Source organism: Simochromis diagramma, unplaced genomic scaffold, assembly GCF_900408965.1.
Source record: "Simochromis diagramma unplaced genomic scaffold, fSimDia1.1 OVJJ01000802.1, whole genome shotgun sequence".
NCBI classification, from domain to species: Eukaryota; Metazoa; Chordata; class Actinopteri; order Cichliformes; family Cichlidae; genus Simochromis; species Simochromis diagramma.
This window is the reverse complement of record NW_024387492.1, coordinates 15,766,761-15,793,861: the sequence shown is the minus strand read 5'-3', so window position 1 is coordinate 15,793,861 and position 27,101 is coordinate 15,766,761. Positions and strand designations below refer to the sequence as shown.

Genomic DNA, 27,101 nt, shown 5'->3' with positions numbered 1-27,101 from the left:
CACTGCCCATGCTACCCCTCTCGTTACATGGGCTGGCTAGTTTAAAGCAGCATTGGTGGGAGGAGGGACTGAAATGCTTGGTTTCTGGTGCAACTGTGGGAATTCACGCCTCATGTGTCCAGGGTCAAAGCAGTTGTAGCATAGCTTGTACAGCCTACAATGCACATGGGTTGTGTGTTCATGTGAGCCACACACTCTGCACGAAGCACGATGAGCACTGCGGTGCCCATGGGAATGACCTGTGGGTTGTGGGCACCTAGGACCAGTGGCTAGTGATGCAGTGCACATGGACAGAACCTTGTCAAACAGTGCTACCATCTGTTGAACACCTGGCTCAGCTGGAGGAGGGCCGGAAACTGGCAAAGATGGGGGCATGACATGAGGAGTCAAGGGAGGACAAGCAGAGGGCTGCTGCACACTTACCATGTGTGCAGCAGCCCTCTGCTGCCATGAGGCTGACATGTGGCTGCAGAGGGAACAGAGGGCATAAGATACGAGGCTGGCTCATGTGTTACTGGGACTGCTTGAGCACCGCTGGAGTGGGGCTGGCTGTTAACAGCAACAGGGCTCTGATGTGGGATGGACAGACATGCTGTATTATGAGACAAAACACTAGACTGTCTCATTTTGCTCACATAGTTGTCCAGACGGCTCTGAACCTCAGCTGCAGTCCACTCCTCAGGGGCCTTCAGTTGAAAAGACAAGGCAAGACTGTGGTCAGGACAGTGATTAATGAACATCGAAACAACCCCACTACTGGGGTCCTCTACCAGCTTGCCGCGCCTGCGGAGACACTCATCAGCAGCGTCAATAGACTTGTTCAACCGGATCCAGTAATCCATGGCATTCTCACCTGGACGTGGCACAGTACTGTAGAAATCTTTCATGGGCAGGCTGGAATATGTCAAGTCGCTGAAGTTAGACCTCAGTATGTCAAACACAGCAGTAATAAGATCATTCCGATTCAACTCAGGGCGGCAACGAAGTGACACCTTGACCACATCTCTGGCTTTGCCAGTCAGTCTAGACATTAATATGGCAAACATTTCTTCATCTGTGTCACAGCTGATTCTGTGCAGCTAACATCTTATCATGTCCTCCCATTCACCGATGGGAAATAGATCTGTGTTGTCACCCTTGACGTATGGTGGAGCTTTGGTGTCTGACTGAACAACAACCTTCAGCTGGGACTGGTCATTGCAGCTCGAGGGCACATTCTGGGGAGACTGTGGCTGGGTGGGGGCTGGCTGGTGCATAGAGTTAAGAGAGGATGTGATATTTTCCCCAATTTGTTTTGCTAAGTCAGTAATCAAGCTGCTCAACATGTCACTAGTGACAGCCTGGGTGTGTGTTTGGCGTTCGCAAGCAGCTGGTGTGGAGCTAGCTGCTGGCATTAATGGTGAGTGCATCACTGACTGGTCTACAGTGTGGGTACCAATACCCGGGACTACTGGCCTACCCCTCCCAAAACACTTTGGAGCAATCTGATGACCCCTCCCCAAACCAAAGGTCACATTACTCCCCGCAAAGAACAGATCAGGCATAGCGCTATCCGCAGTTTCCTCACCTAACATGTTGGCCCAAGTGAGATATCACTGTTTAACAAAAAAAAAAAAAAAACGAGCCTAACCCCCACACACAATTATGTAAAACTTCACAAAACAATGAAATGTGGGGGGGGGGGGAAACATCAAAGAATCAAAACACCATAGAAAATAAAATCAAATGTTGTTTTCTCCTCTCAATTAAAACAGACTGTAAAAGCCAATACCAATAGAAAAAAATAAATAAATAAATTACAATCCGTGCCTGTATAATTTGAGGCAACAATATGAAACAGTGACAGAAATGATCATCTACGAATTTGCCGTTTAAGTTCACACGTGACAGAGATGCCTGCAAGCCAAATTGCGGGGCATTGGTCACACAGGCACAATATAAAAACCTGTGAGTCAAAGCGCAGGGCACAGGACCCTGGCATACAGCGCACAGCTGCAGAGAGGAGGCGGGAAAATAGCGGCAGCAGTGGGGGAGGAGGATTGGCGATGTGAGGGGTCACGGCACCAAGTGTAACCAGTGTGGTTCTGCGTTGTGTCTGATAAAAAAGGTAAAAGAAAGAAAGACCTCCAAGTAAATAATTTGCCCTTTCCAGCTCCTACGACCAAATACAAACAGTGGGGAAGAGGGTTAGCTCAACCCACCACAACTTCCAAGCTAGCAAGGAGTATATATTCATGCTAGCATTTATGGCGCCTAAAACACATTTATGATACACATATACTACACACTTATAACATCTAACAAAAACAGGCTTAATAATGGCAATAATTGAACTAAAATCGCAATCAGAAACATCAGAGTGGCTAAATATGAATTATATGTGTGTTTTAAGGTGTTGGAAAGAAATGACACCCACCTCTCCCACAGGGGAATTGTAGAAAAGGGGAGAGGCAAAAGGGGTATGTAACCCAGTGTTAATTTGGTTATCTGATATTGTGTGATATTCAGTATATATGTATATATCTATATTGGGTGTTATAAAATGTTCTTCAATGATTTTGAGTTTTTTTTACTTGCTATTGGTTTGCGGCTGCTTTACGACAGTCGACTGTGGTAGTACATCCTAGCGGGAGGGGCTATGAGCTCACGTGGCTTGTAGCTGTGCCAGAGAGCAAGCTTGGGTGAGCTAGCGGGGAATATCTCCTTCTGCAGTAGCCTTAAAAAAGACTATTGTTCGTTCTCCTGCCAGGTAAAAATCTGTTTCGTATGTATACTATACTATTCCATGTGTTATCATGTGTTTGCTATGATGTGATGTGTAGTAATGGTTATTAAGGTGCTAATCGCTAATCAAGGCTAAGTTAGCAAGCTCGACAATTAGCCGCCATGCTAAGCGGACGTTGGTAGCCGAGTTCGTATGTCACTGTGGGGTTATGAGCTCACGTGGCTTGTAGCTGTGCCAGAGAGCAAGCTTGGGTGAGCTAGCGGGGAATATCTCCTTCTGCAGTAGCCTTAAAAAAGACTACTGTTCGTTCTCCTGCCAGACGCCTTACTGCTGTGCTGCCTTACTGCTGTGCTGTCTCGCTGGTGCCATTAAAGGACAAGCGGCTGCCATCCATTCATCCATCCGGACTTCGATTATTTGGACCGAAGTACTCACACACACGCCCGCACTCAGTGCCATACAGTCTCTTTATTTTGCTGGCCAGCTAACATCATTGGTTTTTTTTTCTTTTTGCATTCACAAAGATTATCCAAAGACATTTTGGTTATTGTCAAATAGACACTCTCTGATTACGGACTGAGGAGGTTGTGGTGTTACAACCCCAGGACTGAGAAAAAGGACTCTTTACATAATATATTCACTTGTCTCCTGGTTAGGAGAAGTGACTATTGATGGAAATATTTTTCTTCTTCTTGTCTTTATTTACATTGTATCCCAGAGAAGTTTTAAGTTGTTCAGGTTGAAACATTTGCACTTAAAGTCGGTTAAGTTTCCTTTGATGTATCAGTGTCAAGCTGATGTTTAAGAGGGTATGTTAAGGACAGATGTGCTCCAGTCCATCCAATCCTTTAAAGTGCTGGACACCGATGGTAAATTGCCATCAGACCCTAAATAAATTGTCCTCTGCTGTTATCCATATTGCTTCACTCATTCTTTGGTGAGTAGACGTATTGGTTACAACTAAAAGTAGTAGGAAAAATTGGCGCCCGAACAGGGACTGGAGCGCATCACTAACTTTATCCTGAAGCACATGCACAGACATCTGTGAATTCATCGACTGCTTTGCAGAGAGAGAGCCTTCCAAGGTGTTCATGACGAGACAGGTCACATGGGTATTGAGAGAACCTTAGAACTGGCTAGAGCGAGGTTTTACTGGCCAAAAATGGCTAGCTACATTGAGAACAAATGTAAAACATGTGAGAGGTGTGTGAAACGAAAGGCACGAGTGCAGAAAGCCTCTAAACTTGTCAACATCAAAGTCAGTGGTCCCCTTGAGTTAGTGTGCATAGATTTTCTGACAATAGAACCCGATTCGAGAGACACCAGGAACATCCTAGTACTAACTGATCATTTTACAAAATATGCACAGGCATATCCCACGAGAGATCAGACAGCGAAAACGGTGTCCACAGTGTTATGGGAGAACTTCATCAGTCATTACGGGTTTCCTCGCAGAATCCATAGTGATCAAGGTGCTTGTTTTGAATCTGAAATGGTGGCAGAGCTTTGTAAACTAGCAGGGATTACAAAGTCCCGTACGACACCCTACCATCCACGTGGAAATCCAGTGGAAAGATTCAACAGGACTCTGTTGGACCTCCTCGGAACTCTGGAGGATAAGAAAAAAGAGGAGTGGAGGAAGTATGTTCGCCCCCTTGTACATGCTTATAACTGTACAAAACATGACGCAACTGGAGAAGCGCCCTTCCTTCTGATGTTTGGTAGAGAGCCACGCCTTCCGATTGACCTCTGTTTTGGACTTAGTCCACGTGGCCACAGCACCAGAACACATATTCAGTATGTACGAGAACTAAAGAGTAGGTTGAAGTATGCATACGACCTAGCCTCAAGAAATGCTGAGAAGAGACAATTGTTGAACAAAAGACGCTGGGATGCTAAGGTTACTGCCCTTCCATTGGAAGTGGGTGACAGAGTCCTGGTAAGGAATCTGAGCCTCAGAAAGAAACACAAAATCTCTGATAAATGGGAGCCTATTGTGCACATTGTTGTTAAGCAGCCGGATGAGTCTATCCCAGTTTATGTGATTAGGCCAGAGGATGCAGAGGGCAGAGAGCGAGTTCTGCACCGTGACATGCTTCTTCCCTGTGGGTTCCTACCGGTTAACCTGCAATGTGACAGTCAGGATGTGCTAACCAGTTCGGTTCAACCTCTCATGAGAGCGGATGCAGGGAGCAACACAGAAGAAACTCAGCTGGAGGAGGAGTTTGGGCAAGACGAGGAAATAAACTTTACATCCAGCCAATTTCCTGACAATGACTTGTTGGCGGATCAAAGGGATGTTCTGGGAGAACAGGAGGCGTCCCAGCCACAGTATCCTCTGAATCCTGGGGCACCTGAATTCATTCTAGATCTGACAGGCTTGGAGACAGCAAACGATGAGGAGGTGCTCAGCCCAGCCCCAACATGTGGTAGGCCACAAAGGAGGAGAGTGCCACCGGCTTACCTCAGTGACTATCAGGTCGGCTACAAAGTCGATTGTAAGCATCGCAGTTTCAATGCGCCGATGACACTTGCATTGCTCAATAACTTTTTCCTGTCATTACAACAACAGATTGCTGGGTTAGTGCAATCTCTGTCGGGTGATAGTGACGGGGACGTCACACTTTAAGCAGGGGTGGATGTAACCCAGTGTTAATTTGGTTATCTGATATTGTGTGATATTCAGTATATATGTATATATCTATATTGGGTGTTATAAAATGTTCTTCAATGATTTTGAGTTTTTTTTACTTGCTATTGGTTTGCGGCTGCTTTACGACAGTCGACTGTGGTAGTACATCTTAGCGGGAGGGGCTATGAGCTCACGTGGCTTGTAGCTGTGCCAGAGAGCAAGCTTGGGTGAGCTAGCGGGGAATATCTCCTTCTGCAGTAGCCTTAAAAAAGACTATTGTTCGTTCTCCTGCCAGGTAAAAATCTGTTTCGTACGTATACTATACTATTCCATGTGTTATCATGTGTTTGCTATGATGTGATGTGTAGTAATGGTTATTAAGGTGCTAATCGCTAATCGAGGCTAAGTTAGCAAGCTCGACAATTAGCCGCCATGCTAAGCGGACGTTGGTAGCCGAGTTCGTATGTCACTGTGGGGTTATGAGCTCACGTGGCTTGTAGCTGTGCCAGAGAGCAAGCTTGGGTGAGCTAGCGGGGAATATCTCCTTCTGCAGTAGCCTTAAAAAAGACTACTGTTCGTTCTCCTGCCAGACGCCTTACTGCTGTGCTGCCTTACTGCTGTGCTGTCTCGCTGGTGCCATTAAAGGACAAGCGGCTGCCATCCATTCATCCATCCGGACTTCGATTATTTGGACCGAAGTACTCACACACACGCCCGCACTCAGTGCCATACAGTCTCTTTATTTTGCTGGCCAGCTAACATCATTGTTTTTTTTTCTTTTTGCATTCACAAAGACTATCCAAAGACATTTTGGTTATTGTCAAATAGACACTCTCTGATTACGGACTGAGGAGGTTGTGGTGTTAAAACCCCAGGACTGAGAAAAAGGACTCTTTACATAATATATTCACTTGTCTCCTGGTTAGGAGAAGTGACTATTGATGGAAATATTTTTCTTCTTCTTGTCTTTATTTACATTGTATCCCAGAGAAGTTTTAAGTTGTTCAGGTTGAAACATTTGCACTTAAAGTCGGTTAAGTTTCCTTTGATGTATCAGTGTCAAGCTGATGTTTAAGAGGGTATGTTAAGGACAGATGTGCTCCAGTCCATCCAATCCTTTAAAGTGCTGGACACCGATGGTAAATTGCCATCAGACCCTAAATAAATTGTCCTCTGCTGTTATCCATATTGCTTCACTCATTCTTTGGTGAGTAGACGTATTGGTTACAGGTACACTGTATTTATAGGATTGCACCAAAGAAGAAGAAGAAAAGAATGAGGAGGGGCTCTAACTGATAATGAACATAACTACAGGCTTGGAGGTCCTAAAAGTCAGGTATAAAAGGAATGGTCTGGGGGTTTAGAACACATTTTGTGTAATTATAACAAGATGTGATTTATGACCCTGTTACATCTGCACCTCCCGAAGAATTTTGTCTGTGCTCTTATCTCACTTTTTTATTTCAAACAATCAACAGAAAATTTCACAGACATATTTTTATGTAAGGTTTTTAAGGCTGTGGTGTTAATTTTTCAGTAACATGAGCCCAGCCGCAGCAGCAACGCTACACTGTTAAAAAAACCATCCTAAAACAACGGTAATATTCCGGCAGCTGGGGCGCCAAAATACGACCGTGAAATAACAGAAAATAACTGTCCCATAAAAATACGGTTATTTCCAGTAATGAAAATACAATTAGTTGCGCTAATTTGACATGGGATCTCGCCTTTTTCAAGTGCCGCTAAACATTAAATCAGGAACATGTTAATGTGATTAAACAATGAAACCATCTATAAATAGGAAAAAAAAAAACATCTTAAAAAAACAGTAATATTCCGGCAGCTGGGGCGCCAAAAATACGACCGTAAAATAACAGAAAATAACTGTCCCATAAAAATACGGTTATTTTCAGTAATGAAAATAGAGTTTGTTGCGCTAATTTGACATGGGATTCTGCCTTTTCCAAGTGCTTTTAGACATTAAATTAGGAACATTTTTACGCGATCAAACAATGAAATTACCTTTAAACAAGGTCACTGAATGTGGAAATATGAATCATAATACCTAAATGTACAGAAATATACAGTTAACAGTTGGTTTAAGTAATAATTGATTGCATGCCCTGGGACAGACTGACAGAGGCGAGGCTGCCATATCGCACCATCGGCCCCTTTGGCTATCACTAGTAGGCGGTAGGTGAAGAGTCTTGACCACAGACACAACGACGGAGAGCGTCCGAGCCAGGGAGCGAACCGGCAATCTTCGGATCACAAGGCGAACTGCCAACTCTTGAGCCACAAACGGCCTAACTAGCAGCGATAATAATACTTATGTGATGTAACACAAGCTTATAGGGATCATGTTATATACTTTTCCATAGCATTACATTTGAATTCAACAGTTCAATCTTTCAAATAACGGACAGATATTTGTGAAATCATGATACATTTGTGAATGTATTTTAACAATCTAAATATGCATATGTACAGACAGATACATTTAATAATCATGACAATTATGTTGTATTACATTACAGTGATTTAATGTTAATTTACATTCAAAATGTGAAGTCAAAGTCTATTTACGTAACTTTAATGATATTCTAGAAGAACATATTTAGGGTTTTTTCTTACGGTCGCAGCGTTACCCGCGACCTTGTTGTTAGTTCACATTCATGCTTAGCATCATGTTATTTATATTAATTGCAATTCCTACCTCTACATTTCTTTTTCAAAACATATAATTAGCACAGCGTAGCCGTGCAATGTTTTACATTGTGGCATGCAGAGAAATCTTAACAAAGAAGCTCACAGAGAGAGATTGAGCTTGTTATTTAACCCCAAGCTGGTAGGGGGAGCTCCTTAATAAAACACTTGCGGTGCTACAATGTGGCTCAAGGTTCAACAACAGCACAACAGAAGTCACTCATGGTACAGCACTCTCTCTACAAAACAACAACTGTCAGTGACTCTGCACCACGGCGTAAACACAACATTCAAGATAACAGTTTAGAGTAACGTAACCATAAACAATAAAACAAGAACATCTAAACAGCAGCACATGTCCCAAGGCATGATGGGAGACATTTCTGGATGTATTTTTACGATCTAAATATGCATATGTACAACAAAATATATTTAACAAACAAGTAAATTGTGTTTTATTACATTTACAGTGATGTTATGTTATTTTACATTTGACGTGTCAGATCACAGTCTACTTATGTAAATGTAATGATATTCTAGAAAAACAGTACACATCTGTAAAATACACAGTAAAATCATTTGACATTACTATTTTTTGGAACAGTGTAGGCTAACACTAACTAGCTAACAAGATTATAAACCTGGGGTCTGTTTCAGGAAGCGGGTTTAGAAAACTCAGAGTTAAAAATGATACTCAGGGTTGAGTAACCCCGAACTGTCCAACTCGGAATATTCAGTTTCAGAAAGGCTGATAACAATTAGTTCAATCAACGCGGAGTTGCTTTAACCCCAAGTTAAGCGCGCGCACGAGGATACATAAAGCCCTGATTAGTGGAGCACAGATTAAGCGAGTCGCCATGGAGACGGAGGGAAAGAAGGCGTGGTCAATGTATCTTACAGCGCTTGAGGCCGAAATTCTGATGGCAGCATATGCCGATAACATGCAAATTTTGCGGAAAAAAAGTAACACAGCCTCAGCTGCAAAAGAAAGGGAGCCGACAGAGTCAATGCGTGAGTGTTAATTTAAACATTGATCTAGGGATTTCCACCCATTTAACACGTTATTTTATTATATTTTATTTTATTTTATATTTTATACATTTTATTTCGTGATGTCATGTGAGCGCAGGTGCAACCCAACAGGCCCCAAACGTTCCTGGCAGCAAGTAAAAATGAAATATAAAAATATAGTCCAAACAGGTAAGGTGTAATTGTATTATGAGCCATAGTGCTTGGTCTGTTTGTCCTATGTAAATCAATTGCAGTTAGAGGCTACATTAATTTTCTTTCTGTAAGCACTTATTGAAATTATCTGAGCACATTACAAGTACATATTTGCTTACTCTGTATGCTCAAATGTGACCCATTATAGCCAACAGAAAAAAAGCAGAGGCCCGAAAAACAGGTGGGGGTCCTCCACCACCACCACTCACAGAGGCTGAGCAGTTGCCCTCAGCCAAGACAGTGGGCGCCCTGTGGCTGAAGGCATCTCTGCGGGGACATCCTCTGAGGCAATAACCCCGCAAGACACAAGTGCCTACATAAGAGTTAAATTCTAAATAATACATGATGTGCATACATCCTTTCTTCACAGTCACCTTTGCAGTGCGACACATTCATTTGATAAACTCTTCACCATAATGAATTATTTTGTAGTGAAGTTATTTTCCTACTGATTTTGCCTTCCCTCAGTCTTGGTTGTCTTTGAGAGCATAATGACAATGAAGTGTAAGGTGATTGGTATATGTTTGTTAATTGCCATTTGGTCCCTTGTAAGTTATAAGTGACCTGTATAAACCTCATATTCTATCAGTTGATGGTGATGGTGTACTGCATCTGGTGCAGCCTCCTGTTGAGCCAGACCAACATGCAGTTGTGAGTAATACTCCACAGATTATATGAGTTTACAGTAGAACAGCAATGTTGTTAATTTCTTTACTACAGGAAAATAATGAAGAAACATTGACAGCTGTTACAGAGGAGGAAGCAACAGAGACACTTTATGAGGTTTACATCTTACAATGGAAAATATAACAATTGAATAAAATGTGGTACTATAATAAAACCATGGACTTTCTATGTCTCTAACAGAGTGATGATGGAAATGAAGAGGAAGAGGGTCCAGCCACTTCTCCAACAAACCTTTCCTCAGTAAGATGTTCAGCACTGATTTACAACCAACCTAAGTAGGCATGTACTATGAATGTCAATGCTATTTTCTGTGTTTCAATAGCTCGCTGTAAAGCAGCTGTACAAGACCTATTTGATCAAGAAAATAAAAAAATGCGACTTGGAAATGGAACACTTCAAGCAGCAGATCCAAAAGACCAAGATTGAGATTTTACTGCTGGAACATCAGTTAAGGGTGGGTGAAGTGGTCAGAGATGGACGAATTATTTCAGTGTTTGAACAACATAATAATATACTTATTAATACTTTGTGTACAGGAAATACAGGCGACCAATAAAGCCAGTTGAACAAAAAATCTGTTTATTCTTCTTTCAACATGTTGAGGTGATGGGTCAAAGGAAATGATTGTGACATATGGTGTCTCTGACTGCTCTTCCATCTTGTATGTCCGTGGGAGGGTCAGGATGTTCATGGTTTGGATCACTGCTGATGTTTGGTTCAGAAGGACAGTGTTCTCCTCTAATTGTGGCAATGTTGTGAAGAATCACACATGGCCACAATAATGTCACATGCCCTTTCTGGGGTGACCCTGAGTCTTTGAAGGCACTGGAACCGGGCCTTAAGCATTCCGATAGTCATTTCAACTCTGGCTCTTGTCCTGCAATGAGCCAGATTATATTGCTGCTGTGGGCCCGGTTCAGGGTCAGGGTAAGGGGTAAGCAAATAGGGTAAACATGGATACCCCCTATCACCAAGCAAGTAGCCAGTGAACTCTCCTAAGACAGAAGAATACACTTCAGTTCAAATGTCCCTGTAGCAATTGGTCTTTATATAGTTTAAAGTATTTTCAACTCACCATGTCCAAATTTTGTGCTCAGTGTACATTCACGAAAAATTGGTGAGTCATGAACAGAGCCTGGCCACTTGGCTTCCACATTTGTGATAATGTTGGCAGCATCACATATGATCTTCACAGTGCAGAGAACACAAATTAGCATCCATTACTATAATGAAATAATTTGTTAGTTTGAAATGCTAGGGAACTATGTACCTGTACATTAATGCTGTGGAAAGACTTCCTGTTCACACAGTCTCCTTCATTTACTGAAGGAGCAATGATTGGAATGTGAGTGCCATCTATACAGCCAATCACGCCTGGGAACCCTGAAAATAAATGTAAAATTTAAGTAGTAGTTCAAGTATCACCACATCATGAATTAAGTTTTGTTCATCCTGATACCTGCAATTTTGTGGAATCCCTCTTTGATAAATCTTGTGGGTCTATGACCGGGGAACACCACAGACAAGTACAGGAGACGTTTCAGTGCAACTGTAACATTCCTGACTGCCCGACAGACGGTAGCCTTGGAAACGTGCTCAGCGTCACCAATATTATACAGAAAGCTCCCGTTTGCAAAAAAAACGAAGTGCAATACAAATAATATGTACAGAACTGAGAGCATGTCCGCGATGTGTCACATGAGTAATATTAGGCCTGAGGATGTTATTCAAATGAATTATAGATTGTGCTGAAAAACGGTAACGTTCACACAGGAAATCATCAGGAAATGATAAAATGTCCAAACGCGCTCTAATCACTCTCTCCCGGCGGAGAGCTCTGCGGAGAATTTGGGCTTCAACATCTACTGGCTCTTCAAGGAAGGAGCACGCCATGTCTGACACTTCCTACAGTCAGGTTTCCGACAAAGAGGCGGAGAAAGTCAGAGTTAGTTGAAGTAAACCTGCTAGGGGGCAGGTTAGCTTCACGGAGTGTGTCGTCATAGTAACTCACTCAGAATTAATCTAAACTCGCTTTGTGAAACCGAAAACCCAGAGTTTTCGTTAACTCGGGGTATACTTACTCAGAGTTTGCACTAAACCGGCTTCCTGAAATAGGGCCCTGGTGCTAAACTAAGAGAAGCCACAAAATCAGTTTGAATAAGAGTAAACATTTACTCGCCAAGTCAGTGTATCAGGTAAAGATCCACAGCAATGACAACAATAATATCTTGAGCTGATGCTTTTCCAGGTTTGCTCAACATATTCCATAACAAATGCTGGCACCATGAACATGCGGACTGATCCTAGAGGGAGGAGGACGGTAGTCACGTGGCATTTTCAAAACACTTCTTTCATCCTTCCGCACTGAGAAGCAAAACTTCCATCTTACTTAGTTTTTCTAAGTTAAGACAACTCAAATAAATTGAGTTTATCTCCGTGTTTGCATAAAAAGTACTGGTAACTTATTTAAATCGAGTTCTAATAACAAATTGATAAAAACTGAGTTCAGCCTATTTAATATTTTTAATTAAACACAATATTACATTTTACAGTGCACGATGCCCAGCTGGAAACACTTCAGCTACCCGAGATTCACAGAATTTACAGAAAATGTTACATTTTTGTGATTTATATCGTTATCGGACGATAGATGTTTTATATCGGGATATGAGATTTTGGTCATATCGCACAGCCCTACTCTGAGGGGGGTTAGTGAAGTGGCAGTTACCCACTCTGCCGCCCTCACCATCCGCTGCAGTTTTCTCTTGTCCTCCACATTTTTATTTTTTTAATTTGCCAAAGATTTCTGACAAATATTTTGTACATTGCTTGTATTACAGTTAATAAAACTCATACACTTGAGGTATTATAGTGAATATTCAATGTAGAAAATGATTCACCTTGAATCACCTCCCCTCCAGCAGCCCAGAAAAAGCAGTCCTGCATCCAGTTTTGCTGTCTTGATGTCTCTCATATTCTTCTATCACCGTTTCTTTTAAGTTGCAGACATGACAGTCCAACGACAGGCCACCCTGTTTTATGTGAAGCATGAAGCCAGTGATAACAAGTAATAACAAGTTGATAACTGGGATTTTAACCTGAACCTGCTTTATGGTGCAGCTCTCAGGTCTCTCTTGAAAACGTGTTTAACATCAGTGAGACCTTTACTCAACTATTACCCAATAAGCTCCTCTAAATTAAGAAATTCGTTTCCTTGCTCATCCCATTAGTATACACATACTCTATGATACCTGTGTCACACCACAGCATCATCCTGTCCCAGGACAGTGATGGGTTCTGTAGCTGTCCTTTTCCTTCTGAAGCTGATCACAATCTCTCTGGTCTTATTTACATTCAGCAGATGATTCATCACAAACCACTCTGCAAAATCATCAATCATCAAATTGCAATCACATTATGCAATGGAAAAACATGTGTTAGTTTACTGATGATAACTGATTATTTCTTGTTGAACTTGTTGAGCTTTTTCCAAGGATCTAAAGAAAGAGATTCTTCCACTGTAAGAAGTCCAAGTTGTTTTTTGTTTTCCAGCTTACGAAGACGGCCCTCTTGGTGACAATAAAAGCTCTGAATGGACTAGCAGCAGCACATGTTTGCAATTATAATGTTGCAATCACATATGTTCATGCTTTTTATGGCCATAGTTACGACTGACTAAAGGATGCTGTTCCTTCTTGCATTATATTGCGTGGCTGTGCTTTTATTTGGGATTCATGTGTAGATTGCAGACTTTTAAATGTAGTCTTCAAATGAGTTTGTAAAAATACATTTTTGTACATGAAGATTTTATTTTCAGTCAAAACTATGATGATGTTTGCATGGTGTAGAAAGACAATAGACTTAACCAATAAAAAACTGAAGTTTCTAATGCACTTAGAGGTTTCAGATCACAATACAGTATAAAAATCAAGACCAGCTATACGGCTGTGCATTTTTCTGTTTGTTTAGTCAGCTGTAGGCTGTACAATACATGGGTGGTGATTGAGGTCACACAGTCCCCTCAGTTGTCTCTTTCAGCTCCTCTTCAGTGACTGCAGGCTGGTAAGTCTCTGTGAGTCAGATAAGCAGATCCATTATAAACACAAACCGAGATCTTGCACAAAAGTTGATCAACTTGTGGTTAAATATGAAACTCTGTGGTCTGGATATTCATCTATATAAAAAATAGGCCAATTTTGACACATGGAAGCAGAAAAAAGCACCAACAGTGTTTAAGAGAGCTACTTCATGCTGGCTGACAGGACAGAAAAATTATATTTGTGCTTTACTGTAATGAGAAGTCAAAAAGTATGTTGTGGAAAAAAGTCCAGCTTTCCCTTGCGCTACACACCAAAAAGTATTTTTAACACGATTCTTCCAATTTTTAAAAAACACAAATGCAAGGCTTTACTGTTTGTATTAGAGCCTTCATACCTTATATTTTTAGTGACATTGTTTTTTTGTTTTTTTTTAAGGTGAAAAGTCTTGTTTCAGTGTTTCAGCATGACTAAAGTATAAACTGGTCCTTCCCAACATTTACAACAGCCTTTGTTTTAAAAACTAACAAAAGTTATTCTAAGATCTCATACTTGTAATTCAAACTCCAGTCTGTTTTATATTTAATATCTTCAGTTCAGATGAATAACAAGGAAATTATATACAGTAGAATAAACACCCCTCTATGTTCTATGTACCTTAATAAAAGGTCAGTTTTGATGCCATTAAATGAGGAAACAAATGAGGGTATGTCATTAGAGCAGGGCTGCCCAATCCCAGTCCTCGAGAGCTACTATCCTGCAGCTTTTAGATGCATCCCTACTCCAACACAGCTGAATCAAATGGTTTGATTACCTCTTCAGCATGCCATCATGTTTGGCAAAGGCCTGATAACAAGCCATTCATTTGATTCGGGTGTGTGGGAACAAGGATGCATCTAAAAGCTGCAGGACGGTAGCTCTCGGGGACCGGGATTGGGCACCCCTGCATTAGAGGTTCAAGATTGGTCTCTATAACCTACAAAATAAAAGCTTACATCAAATCTGCCTTGCTTAGATTAATGCCCACTAACAACTGTTATTAATCATCAACACTATAAAGGGTCAAGGCTGAACTTATTCTTGTTTACTCTCCCTGTTTGTTCCCCATGTTTTTTCTTGTGTCATAAAAGGCCTTAGATAACCTGATGTACCTTTCTCCTTTTTCGTGAACCTTCGGTAGCACCTGAACAGCACGACGAGCACCAACGCCTCCGTCACCTGAAAAGACCCATAGATCATTGGGAACAGAAACAGAGGGCCTATCACTTCCTGGGGGAAAGCTATCTTCAATATGGTGATGCACAGCTGGATGTTCTGACAGCCTGTTTCCACAGAAACGGTCCTCCGCTCCCTGGTGACAGACACACATGTTCATGAGTCATGAATATAAACAGAAAGGCTCATAATTCTTTCATCTTTGATGTGACTGCCTTGACTTGACTCGATGACTGAATTAAGCCAAAGAACCTACGATTGGCTGAGTCTGAAGATCGCAGAGAGGACATATCCAAAGGAGTAGCCTATCAAAGGCATGAGAGCAGCGATGGCCAAGAGCGGAGGAGACAGCACAGTCAGCATGACTCTTCCGATTCCAATGTTGGTTAAGGTGACGATCACCACGATAAAAATCATCATTATAATTAGGCCTACCTGCAAACAGCAGGACACGAAACAAATCAACTCCATAGCAATTTGACAGTTGACTGACAAGCATTTTAAGGCAAAATGAGGCGTATTCCCTTTTACTTCATAACAAATGTGGCAGATAAAACATTGTGAGCTGAACTTGTATTTGACCACAGTAGTAAACAGTTAAGGTAATTACTTTTTTTAAATTAAAGCTGAAAGTCTGACTTGAGTCACAACTTGATTGCTTGATTTAAAACCCACCATGATTGTGTACAGATGCAAAACTACAAAAAATGACTGTTGAAAAACTTAAGGACCTGACTCTGTTGTCAACAGATCCAATAAAAAGATCAAAACCAAAAATAAGCCGATCCAGTAACAAATAGTGAAGCCTGATTTCTGATTTCGAAGTGATACAGAGATCCTTTACCATCCAAAAACCAGAACACCGTTCTCTAAACCATGTACTGGTTCACATTGACCTGGTTACCTATATACGACCCTGGTCCAAAGAACTCTTTAGGACTCACTGGGTAGTCATGTGATGTGAGAAAAATGAGAAAGATTCATTTAAAACATGTGACACACAAAATCAAACACTTGATTGATGTAAGAAAGTTTTGACTGATGATGTACTGATAAACATCTCTGTGCCAGTTAATCAACACTGTTTATCAGTTCTAGTGATCTGTCCAACCTTCAGACTCTTGTGAGTATGCACAGACCTTTGTGATGATCTTTGAGTACTGCGGCCTGTAGTTATTGATGATGATGCCGATGCTGCACGGCACCAGGATCATGACCAGTGATACGATAATTTCAACATAAGGGACAGCGTTCTGCAGGTCGGAGAAACCCTGACAGTAGAGGTAGAGCAGGAGAGGCATCATACCAAGAGCCAGCAACGTTGAGCAAGAGGTCATCACGATGCTGAAGGAAAAAGATAAGCGTGAGACCGTGACAGCTTTTATCTTTTTGTAGCACCATAATGCTCAAAATTTCCTTCTCAGCATTATGTTGACAAAATGCATTCAAAATTTATCATAGTGTGAGACACTTCATACACGCAACACGAACAGGTTGCACAAATTCTGACTGTTCCAGAGGTTAAATACATTCTGTTTATATAGCGCCAAATCACAACAACAGTTACCTCAAGGTGCTTTATTTTGCAAGGTAAAGACCCTGCAATCAGATGACCCCCTATGAGCCAATGAAGAGAAACCAATGTGGAAGAAATATACTGTCTCTTTCTAAACTGCAGAAAGAGTATATTTCTGTCTCAGATGTGTTTACATACAACATAAATAATGTGTATTCAGTATCAGTATTCTGAGGTTAAGCCAAGCAATGAGAAGAAAAAAATAATTAATATGAACAACAACAAGAAATAGTAGAAGAAGAATATTTGTGCAGCCATGTGTACATTACTTAGGGTTTCAAGGCAAAAAGGCAACAAAAATCCACTGCGAAACATTCCCGTTTTACCAGAAATTGAATGCTCTGGACTTTAATTCCCCTTTACAAAAAGTGAATTGAAAATTGAAATAATTGAATAATAATTGAAAATATTATAATCTAGATGAGGTAAAATTTGACTGAAGAAAAGCAGTTTTTACAAATAGCAAGCAAGAGCCCAGTGGAAAGACTTCATATCATATCATACTGAGTGTTTCTTCAGTCACATTTCTCACTCATTATGTGTTAATATACCTCTCTGCACTGAATCATACTTATTATTAATCTTTGGCTCTCTTCCAGAGCATGTCTTATCCTGTCTTCCTTCTCTTACCCCAATTGGTCCCAGCAGATGTCCCCCCTCCCTGAGCCTGGTTCTGCTGGAGGTTTCTTCCTGTTAAAAGGGAGTTTTTCCTTCCCACTGTCACCAAAGTGCTTTCTCATAGGGGATCAAATTATTCTTGGGTTTTTCTCTGTATGTATTATTGTACAGTCTACCTTACAATATAAAGCACCTTGACATGACTGTTGTTGTGATTTGGCACATAAATAGAATTGAATTGAATTGAATATCATGTCTAAATTAAGCAGCAAGGTCTCTAGAAGCCAAGAGCAGTCCTTATGTTAATTGTTAAGATCGCAGAGTGGATGTTCCTCTTATTTCTACATGCTATCAAAAACACAGTCCCGTTTTCCCACTTTTCCTCTTGTGAGCAGCTCACCGTTTGGGAGCCTCATGCATTACTTCCAAAACCCTGCCTAACTGGAAATTCCTCATATCCTGTCGAAACATTGCTTGTGTTATTTTTGCTGGTTTGGGAGCCCATGACATGCTTGCCAACTAATTGTTACAAGGTTGGCTGCTACACTGTGTTATGCAACTCTAGTACATGCCATTACGCTCTTGTTAACATTCCTTTGTTGATCAGAGTTCCTGTTTTGTCAGTGGTCATTTTCTTGTTCCCAAATGAAACAAAAACAAAAATTCTAATTTATAAAACATTAGTGGGGTTGTGTGAGATAACGATGTTCTTCCAGGCACTTGGTTATACAGCATAACAAGATAACAAGCTTGTAGTGACTGAAACAATCTGCATTCTTTGCCCTCATTGCCCACAGTCTGTCCTCACTGATCATGTTTATGAGCAACAGGCCAAACGAGGTCCTCACGTATCAGATAAAGGAGGACTGTCTCGAAGCCTAAAGTAACCACCTGTTGCTTCATAAGGGAGAGATAAGAGACGAGGTGAAAGGCTAGCCGAGTGAAAGTATAACGCCTAGGTGTCGCTCTGTTATGATAAAATGTGTCACAATGATGATGATCTGTAAGACATTCATTTCTAATAACGTGTATCACTGCTTTTCAGACTGCAAGGTGTATTATGATTATCAGCGGTACGATAACAAGACGGATGAGGTTGCTTAACTTAAAAAAAAACACAGTTTATTGCATATCTTTTCCCAGAACTGAATTTAAATAAACACACACGGTTTCGGGTTTGTGTCTTTAACTTGTGTGTTATTTAAAGTTGTTTCAAAGAAAATTAAACCATCTAGATTCGGAGGTGTCAGAAGAAGATACCTAAAAAATGTGAGATTTTAACAGCAAACCATTTAGGAATGCACTTCCTCCCGCAGTAAGGGGTTTTGAATTTTACAAATAAAATAAAGACTAATAATCTCTAAGGATTTATGTCTTTGTGCATTTGATCGTTTAAGAAAAAACCCAATGCATTAACAGTTTTGGAGCTAAATATTTTCTGTTTGTGTACCTGAGGTTCATGTCGCCCTGAAGAGCCAGAGCCAGGATGTTGGAGAGAGCTCCTCCGGGACAGCAGCCACAGATCAGAATCACCACAGCTGCTATTTCAGCCAACTTAAACAGCTGTAACGCAATAATCATAGTAACCTCATATGCAAAAGCAACAAAAGCGAGATCTGATAATGACACAAATGTGCACTAAGAATACCTTTAAGCATTTTCTTTTACTTTTTTTAATTACTGATGATTCCTCTGCAGTTAATGTCATAGTTCATGAATAAATTCTTAATCAGTGAACAGATTAAATGACCATTTTATATATTCAGAAAAAAACAGAAAATACTTTATTTTACTGTTTTAGCGCTACTAACATTAGAAATGACAATTAAAAATGAAGTAAAGAAAAAACAGGAACACAAATATTTTCCAGTACAAACATATTATGCCTACTGCCTTTCTTACTGTAGTGTTTATAATCTTATTTCACTTTGCATCAGTACCAACCTTAGCTAAGAAAAAAGCTGTGAGAGGCATTATGCCATACTGAGCCACGACTGCAATAGCCACCCCCTTAGGTTTTCTCATATGATGCTGGAAACAGAAGAAAAGTTCACATTAGCATAAGATTGTCTCCTTACATTTAGCTCACATATGAAACTGAACTTGCTGTAGTCACCTTGATCTTGGACACCTCCATGGTGCATCCCAGTGAAACCATGGTCACAAATAAGACAATTATCATAATTATGTTGATGGTTTTGTCCATTACTGGTGACATGGTAGGCATGTAACTGGAGGTGCTGTTTGCATTTGTGTTGTTGAGCCACGGATCTGGATCGGAGATAATATCCACTGTGTGGTCCATGGTGCCTTCAAATCAGAGCTGTGAGTGGAAAATCAAATGATAGGGCAGGCTGACTTTTGCAGGCTCATTCAAAGAATTTTGTATCCTGAGGACAGAAGAGGTGCATTAAATTTCAGTCAGTGTAACTGTCCTTATATTTATGGTGCATTTGGTTGGAATTGTAGCTGTTTTAACCTTGAGTCTTGCACAATGTGGATTTGGTGTTGTGTGCAATGCAGTCCGTGACAGTTAACTTTGGCTTTTTGCAGGTTTTGCAGTTGGTACTATGTTTGCTGCTCATTTGGCCTAATGAGCAGCAAACATAGTATGATGCACTGTGAAGCAAAATAAAGTCAGGTCAATCAATGAGCAACTTTAACCTCCAAATGTATGGAGGTTAAGGTTTAACAAGTTGAACGTGTCAGATTGCTAATGATATGTATATTGGCATATTTATTACCAAGATTAACAACTGCCTTATTTGCAGGACCTGCATTTTTATTTTCAATGTTTTTCCATGAAAGGTTTGTTCTGTTTAGCACTCATTCTGTTCAATTTCAGTGACAGAAGAGTGAAATGAAGCATTAAACACATCTGTGTGGTCTCGGTCATCCAGGTCATTATAATCTTGAGAGCTTAAAATAAGCGGTAACCGGCCTTCTTTAAGTTTGTGAGGATGTTTCACTTCTCATCCAAGAGGCTTCTTCAGTTCTAAAACCCAAAGGAGGATAGGCCCAGGTATTAATCTCCTAATGTAGGTTTTCCTATTTAGGGGTGGTCATTGACCTACTAGTGATCATGTGGATCATCACATGAGCCAAGGTGTGAAACAAGGCATGGCTCATTAAAATGCTAGAGGGTTAAGGGTGAAACCACTATGAGACTTTGCCCCACCCTATCATGTGACTTCTTGAGATCACTAGAGGCTAGGTGTGAGTGGAAAAGGTTCGCAAGATTGTATCATAGATGGCTGATAGCTGTTGTCATAAGACAATGTCTCTGTTCAGCGATGGTCAGTCACAGTGGATGTAAACAGCCTCCATTACTCCTCTTAGAAACCATTGATGCTTTCAGCCCTGAATATAAACACTGTCATCTTTAAAGGATTATCCTTTGTCCATCAAACACTCTGTTGTATGTGAGCATACACAGAGATTGAAGCAAAAACAAACCTTAATAATTACGATGGAATCCAAGTTCTCTAATTGGATAATTTTAGGTTTTATTGAGCTAGTTAATGCAGAGAAATCCTCGATAGGTTGAAGCTGCTTTATGGTGCACTCCTCTTGAAAAAGGTGTTTAATATCAGTTAGTTTTGTTCACTTAAATAAAATATATGAAAAAAAATTATAAAACTAGATCAGAGTCAAATAAAGGGGTCTCATTCCTCACTGAATCGCTCTTAACGGTTTCTACTTTGTTTACTTTCCCAGAAAGCTCGATGTTGTGCGGACCTGAGATAAGATCCCTGTTTTGAGATAGTAGTTGTACAGGTCATAGTACACATTATATGGGCCTGAGACCATTTAATGTAATCATTACATGTGCTGTAGATGTTCAGACTTTGAAACTCCTTCGAATTCCCTTACTGTGTTTGAGGTAATGCTGCTGCAGCCTACACACCTTATACCATGCTGTTTTTATAGCACACACAGTGCTGCATACACAGTGATATAAAATGACTTATTTTGTGTTTACAGGAAGATGAAGGAGTTTAAAGTCATTTAAAAGTACAGTGCTTGACATTTAACCAAAAACACTTGGATAAAACGTGTTTAACATGGCATAGTTAGCTAAACAAAGCATATGCCTCGCTGAAAGTCACTTAAATCTAGTTAATCTGTGCATTAATGCACAACAACATGCAGCATTTGCTTGTTTCAAACCTCAAACTCCAGCATGCCTCCATCTCCATGTGACAACCACATCCTCCCTGCTGGCATGCTCACATGCTGTGTGCACACAAATTGCTTTCACAAGATTGCACATCTCTGTTTTCTGCTCATATAAACAAGAACATGTTTGGAAAAAAAAACCTACAGCACAGCAAAGCTCCATAAAGGTGTAAAGCATTACTTTTTGACTGTGCTGAAGGTGAGAATTGCACACCTAAATCTAGAGGTCAGTGTGCAGAAAGTAGGAAAAAGAAGAAATTAGGAAAATTCTCAAGATGCTTTCCAAGAAATGAACAGCTGCAGTTTTAAATTGAATATATATATATATATATATATATATATATATATATAAATATTGCTGTATTTACCTTCTGGGACAGATTCTTCCTTTCCTCGTCTCTCGTCTCTTTGTCATAAAATCAACTCTTTTGTGTTGACACTCCTGTTATCTGTAACAAATGACAACACATGGAGGCTTCTGTTTGCGCAGAGGTGCCATCTAGTGCACAGCTGACTACAGCACTTTAAGAGAAGACAATCTCCTCCGGGAGCTTCTGTAATGAAAAACGATAAGAAACAAACAAACAAAAAAAGACTGAACTATTAACGAATAACTTCCTCTAACTTTAGAAAATCAAAAGGTGTCCATGTATTGTTTTTGTGGGTCCTTGCTGATCTGATTCATTCTTTGAATGAATCAGATCAGCAAGATAAGATTCTTTGAATCTTATCTGATTCAAAGAATGAATCAGATAAGAATGCATTGTGTCTTTGACAGTGAACATCTGTGAAGGAGTCAGCACTGTGGAATTCCTCGAAGAGTCCCCAAAGATGTTTTCTGCGTATCCTGTTGATTAGCTGTAATTGAAGGAACAAGGGGGTTGCATTTTGAACAAATATCCAGAAAAAGACATGCCTGTGTGAGGCTTTGCTTGTAGATGAAAAATAATGCACCAAAAATGGTCATTTAGTGCTTAAAATATCAGAATTACTGACAAATATTTGAGGCAGAAAGGGATGGGGCAGTGGTTTGTAGGGTTTGGCCTGTTGAGCTGTTGTAGTTGTTGTAGTTGAAGGAAAGCCCAACACCAAGACATTCAGAGATGAGAGCCGAGACATATAATCTCTCTGTTCTGGGCCTGCTCAGGGACCTCCACCTGGGGGGACATGCCTCACCCAGTAGGCATCCCTGTCAGCTACCAGCTTTTAAGCTCTCTCGTCACCAGGACAGACTGGTATAGGTCGTGTCCAAATTCATGGGCTGCATCCTCCTGAGGCCGCATTTGTAGGCCGATTATGCCACAGCAACACGACGACGGCTGTCCAAATTCGTAGACTCCTCCGAATGCAGCCGAAAAATGCGTCCTCCTTTTCCCCGAATTTGAAGGATGGGTCGGGTGTATCCTTCATGGCCCACCATATCTCAGAATTCATAGCGCGGCCCAGCCAATTCCAGTTTTCAACAATGCGGCCGCTACTAAGTTTTTAATATTACTCTTATTACTCTTTCTGGGTCACAAAATAAACTTTTAACATATTTTCAATGTAGCTGTGTAAACTTCAAATATCTGCTCGGTTTATGAAGATATCGCATATTTGCAAAAGTGCTCTGACATTTTTGGAGACGTCTGTTATCCGCCAGCTCGATAGCTAGCCGGGAGCTCGAGGGTCACTAGAGCTGCCGAGAACGGCACAACTCCCGGCACATCATTTTCAGATCACCGCAGACTTTCGCTACTCACGTTAAACGTAATATATAAGTCACTTAGACAACCTAAAAATGTTATTGTTTGGCTTTTTTCAGTGTTTTATTTGTTCATGAGTGAATCAGTTTGGCTGAGATTAAAGTTGTTAGATTAGATTAGATAAAATAAAACTTAATTATCCCTCGGGTGGTTTTCACACAGCTGAATAAACATCAAATAGAAAACTGATTAAACAGAAGTGTGAGACGGTCGAGAATTTACACCAGTGTCCTGTTATATTTTAGATAGCAAAGAGCAGACAGCTGAGTTGATTAAACTCCACCAAGACAGCGGTGACACAAATCTGAAGGTTAGACTGTCCAATTTCACAGCCGTTTACTTCCGGCCTACCCGACCATCTGAGGACCCGGCCCACGTAGACCGCGAGGGCCGGGTCCTCAGGACGATGCAGCCCATGAATTTGGACACAACTATAGTGTCCACATCACTGCAGTCACAGCACCACTCCGTCTGTTGATCTCCCGCTCCCCTCTCACCTCACCCGTGAGCAAGACCCCGAGATACTTAAACTCCTCCACTTGGAGCAGTAACTCATCCCTGACCTGAAGTGGGCACTCCACCCTTTTCCAGATGAGGACCATGGCTTCAGACTTGGAGGTGCTGATTCTCATTCCCAGCGCTTTGAACCTCTCAAGTGCGAGCTGGCTTCATCAGGTGGTGGAAGCCACCACCTGATGAAGCCAGCAGAACCACATCATCTGTGAAAAGCAAAGATGAGATTCTGAGACCACCCAGGTGGAAGCCACCTGACTAGCCCTGGTGGAGTCCAACACCCACCGGGAACAAGTCAGACTTATTGCTGGCTATGCAGACTGAGCTTTGGAGGTGTCTGGTTGTCCAGAGGTGCCATCTAGTGCACAACTGACTTCAGCACCTCAAGAGGTGAAGCTCATCCAGGAGCTTCTGCAATGGAAATGTAAAAAATAAAAAATAAATCTGAATGAACTGGTAACTAATAACTTCCTCTAACTATGAAGTCAAAAAGTGTCTTTGTTTTCTTTTTGTGTGTCCTTGCTGGCTTAGCCCTTTAAAGCAAGAGGCATTGTGTCTTTGAAGATGAACATCTGTGAAAGAGTTGACATTGTGGAAATCCCTGAGGAAGATTCCCAAAGATGTTTTCTGTTTGCCCTGTTGGTTATGGACCACAATGAGTCACAGAGTATAAATAAAAAAAAGAATTTGCAGCCCTTTGTCTGAACACAATGCTGTAATCACAGAAACAACATCTTAACATATCCAGGGGGTTGCATATTTAAAAACAAATCTCAACAGATGACGAGTGGCTGAACAAACATACAGAAAGAAGAGGTCTCTGCTTTTAGATGAGGAATGATGCACCCGAAATGGGCTTTTAATGCTTAAAATGTCAGAATTTATCAAAAGTAGAACATTAAAAATACAAACAGATGATTCAGTCATTAGGAGTCTGCAGTCTTGCTTTATTGCTAAAAATACTTGCAATGATACCTTTGTGCCTGCTGGCTTGCCAGCAGATTAGCATCTGCCAGGTACAAACTCCACACATGATCACAAGTTATGTACAGCTGACAGATTGTTACCTGAATACTGATGCCAAGTTCCTCACTGGCTTTCAAGAGCTCATAATTCCATGCCAAAAATGATAGAAGTAGCTCTGAAATGACAACAGTACGTCCTGCTTTATGCTTTAAGATGTTTTTTGGTTATAGTCGTGATAAAGATGAGTTTCCACTGTTGCCGATGGACTTGTGGGAAGCATGTGGAGTAGCTCTATTTATTTGAAAAGAAGAAGATACACACATAAACACAAAAGTAGCTTATAAAGTGGTGTGGGCTGAGATTTTGGTATAATACATTAACATTTAGCTTATTTAGTTCATTTAGTGTATTTTTATATAGCATTAGCCCTGTGTCTGGCGGGATACATTCGGGTGTATCCGGCCTCCTGCTTTATGGAAGCTAGAATAGACTCCCACTCCCCATGACCTTGAACCGGATAAGCGGAAGAGAATGGGTGGATGGCATTTGCATTTATTATCAAAATAACTGCTAAACAGCAACAACTACAACAGATCAACAGGCCAAACGCTACAGGCCTATTGTGTCAATTGTGTCAGCTTTTACGCTGTGAGAATCACGTCCTTCCCTTAACCCTGCATGACCAGTTGTTTATGAAGAAAACAGAAAAATCATAACAAAAGCATTTTAAAATGTAGATAGAATAGAGATACATTCAATCTGAGTCAAGACACTAATTAAATTTTTCAAATATGTATATAGAACAAATTTCATATATATAATGATGTTTAAGTAAAACACGTGGACCACGTGAGATACTGTAGATAAAGGTGCTTCTTTAGACACAGTAATCCAAGGTACTGGATGTCGTGCAAATAAAAAAGAAAGTCTGGAGAACAGTAATACTCCATTGAAGCAAATTGGCAAGATGTCCCAGTATGACGCAGAAAGAGCAGAGATTGGCATTTCCAAAAAAGTCAACACCATTTACTGTAAATCACTTGAAGGGATCTACAGCTGACATACAGCACAGACTGCATTCTGTTGTGAGACAGGCACAGTGAGTCATAACGCACCTGCTTGAAAGATAAAAATGCTAATTAGTATCACTGAAGAAACGGCCTCTGTTTTGGTTACTGTTGCAAAAAACAGAATAATTATCTTTATTCTGTTTTTTGCAGCACACAAGTCCTATCTCGCTACTATAACATGATGCACAGCATTAAATTTAATTGTAATTAGAATATTTGAAAAGTATATCGACATCCAGCCAAATAAAAATATATAATAAATTGTGACACTAGAGCCTAACATGGTACAAACTTTTTTTAATATCATGTAATTTTAATCATTTGCCATATTTCCAAAGCATGTTGTTATCCAATAATGAGGACTGCAAAAACAGCAAATTCTTATAAATAATTGCAATGCTAATTATTGATCAAAGGCTTTCTACATAATGAGGGAAACTGTGATAATGTGAAATAACTGTCCTTTTTCGAAATGGCGAACACAATGTTCCTATTAAATTTACACTGGTGATACTACAGCTTGAATTCCAAAAAGAGTTGGGATGCTGTATAAAATGCAAAGAAACCCATAATGCAATAATCTGCAAAAACCCATAAACCCATATTTTATTCATAACACGACATGGAAAATATATCACATTTAAACTGAGACATTTTATGATTTCATGAAAAATACTACCACATTTTAAATTTGATGGCAGCAAAGCATCTCAAAAACGTTTGGATGTGTAAAAAGAAAAAGCTGGAAAACAAGTCAATAAGACAACTGAGTATAAAAAGGACATCTTAGAGAGATGGAGAGAGAAATAAAACTGTGTCAAAATAACGTTCTTCCACATAAAACTGTAAAGAATCAAAAGGCAGGACTACAAGAATCCAAAACAACATTGCCAATGTTTACCCAAAAAAGTACAAGACTAACGGCTATGAATGTGTGAATATGATGCAAAAATGTTTTCCAAATAAAAAATCGTGGACACCATGTCCTCTCAACTAAAGAGAAGAAAGACCATCTAATTTGTTATCAGTGCTCAGTTCAAGAGCCCGTATCTCTGATGGTATGGGGGTACATTAATGCCTATGAAATTGGAATTGGAAACAGAAAATCAGAATATTCAATCATAAATAACATTTAGGTAGAAAACATGGAGAAAACATTGAACATGAGATTAATGCTCTTGTGCAGTCCTGAGTATCTCAAGTATTTC

At 40.4% G+C, this 27,101-nt stretch overlaps 1 protein-coding gene across 3 annotated transcripts; it reads right to left on the bottom strand.

The window, feature by feature from the left end:
- Nucleotides 1-13,220: 13,220 nt before the first annotated feature.
- LOC120724659 (sodium/bile acid cotransporter-like) lies at nt 13,221-22,161 on the bottom strand. 3 transcript variants are annotated; one of them, XM_040016944.1, is made up of 8 exons: nt 19,900-20,066; nt 19,537-19,810; nt 19,365-19,451; nt 18,871-18,983; nt 16,366-16,570; nt 15,483-15,661; nt 15,163-15,362; nt 13,221-14,044 (listed from the first exon to the last, which is right to left on the bottom strand). In XM_040016944.1, exons 2-8 carry the CDS (start codon nt 19,723-19,725, stop codon nt 13,983-13,985), a joined length of 1,035 nt encoding a protein of 344 aa, XP_039872878.1. In that variant the 5' UTR covers nt 19,726-19,810; nt 19,900-20,066; the 3' UTR covers nt 13,221-13,982. The 3 variants fall into 3 exon arrangements, with proteins under 3 accessions (XP_039872878.1, XP_039872877.1, XP_039872876.1); XM_040016943.1 differs by lacking the exons at nt 13,221-14,044; nt 19,900-20,066 and adding an exon at nt 21,968-22,161 and having other exon boundaries at nt 14,948-15,362; nt 19,537-19,743; XM_040016942.1 differs by lacking the exon at nt 13,221-14,044 and having other exon boundaries at nt 14,948-15,362; nt 19,537-20,066.
- Nucleotides 22,162-27,101: the final 4,940 nt, after the last annotated feature.

Bases quoted from the DNA above. Each gene is read 5' to 3' on its own strand.
- LOC120724659 (XM_040016943.1), bottom strand. From the start codon at position 19,725: ATGGACCACACAGTGGATATTATCTCCGATCCAGATCCGTGGCTCAAC. The intron at 18,984-19,364 runs GTTGGTACTGAT...ATTGCGTTACAG, and splicing joins CAGCTTTTTTCTTAGCTAAG to CTGTTTAAGTTGGCTGAAAT. The intron at 16,571-18,870 runs GTACACAAACAG...TTTTTCCTTCAG, and splicing joins CAGGGCGACATGAACCTCAG to CATCGTGATGACCTCTTGCT.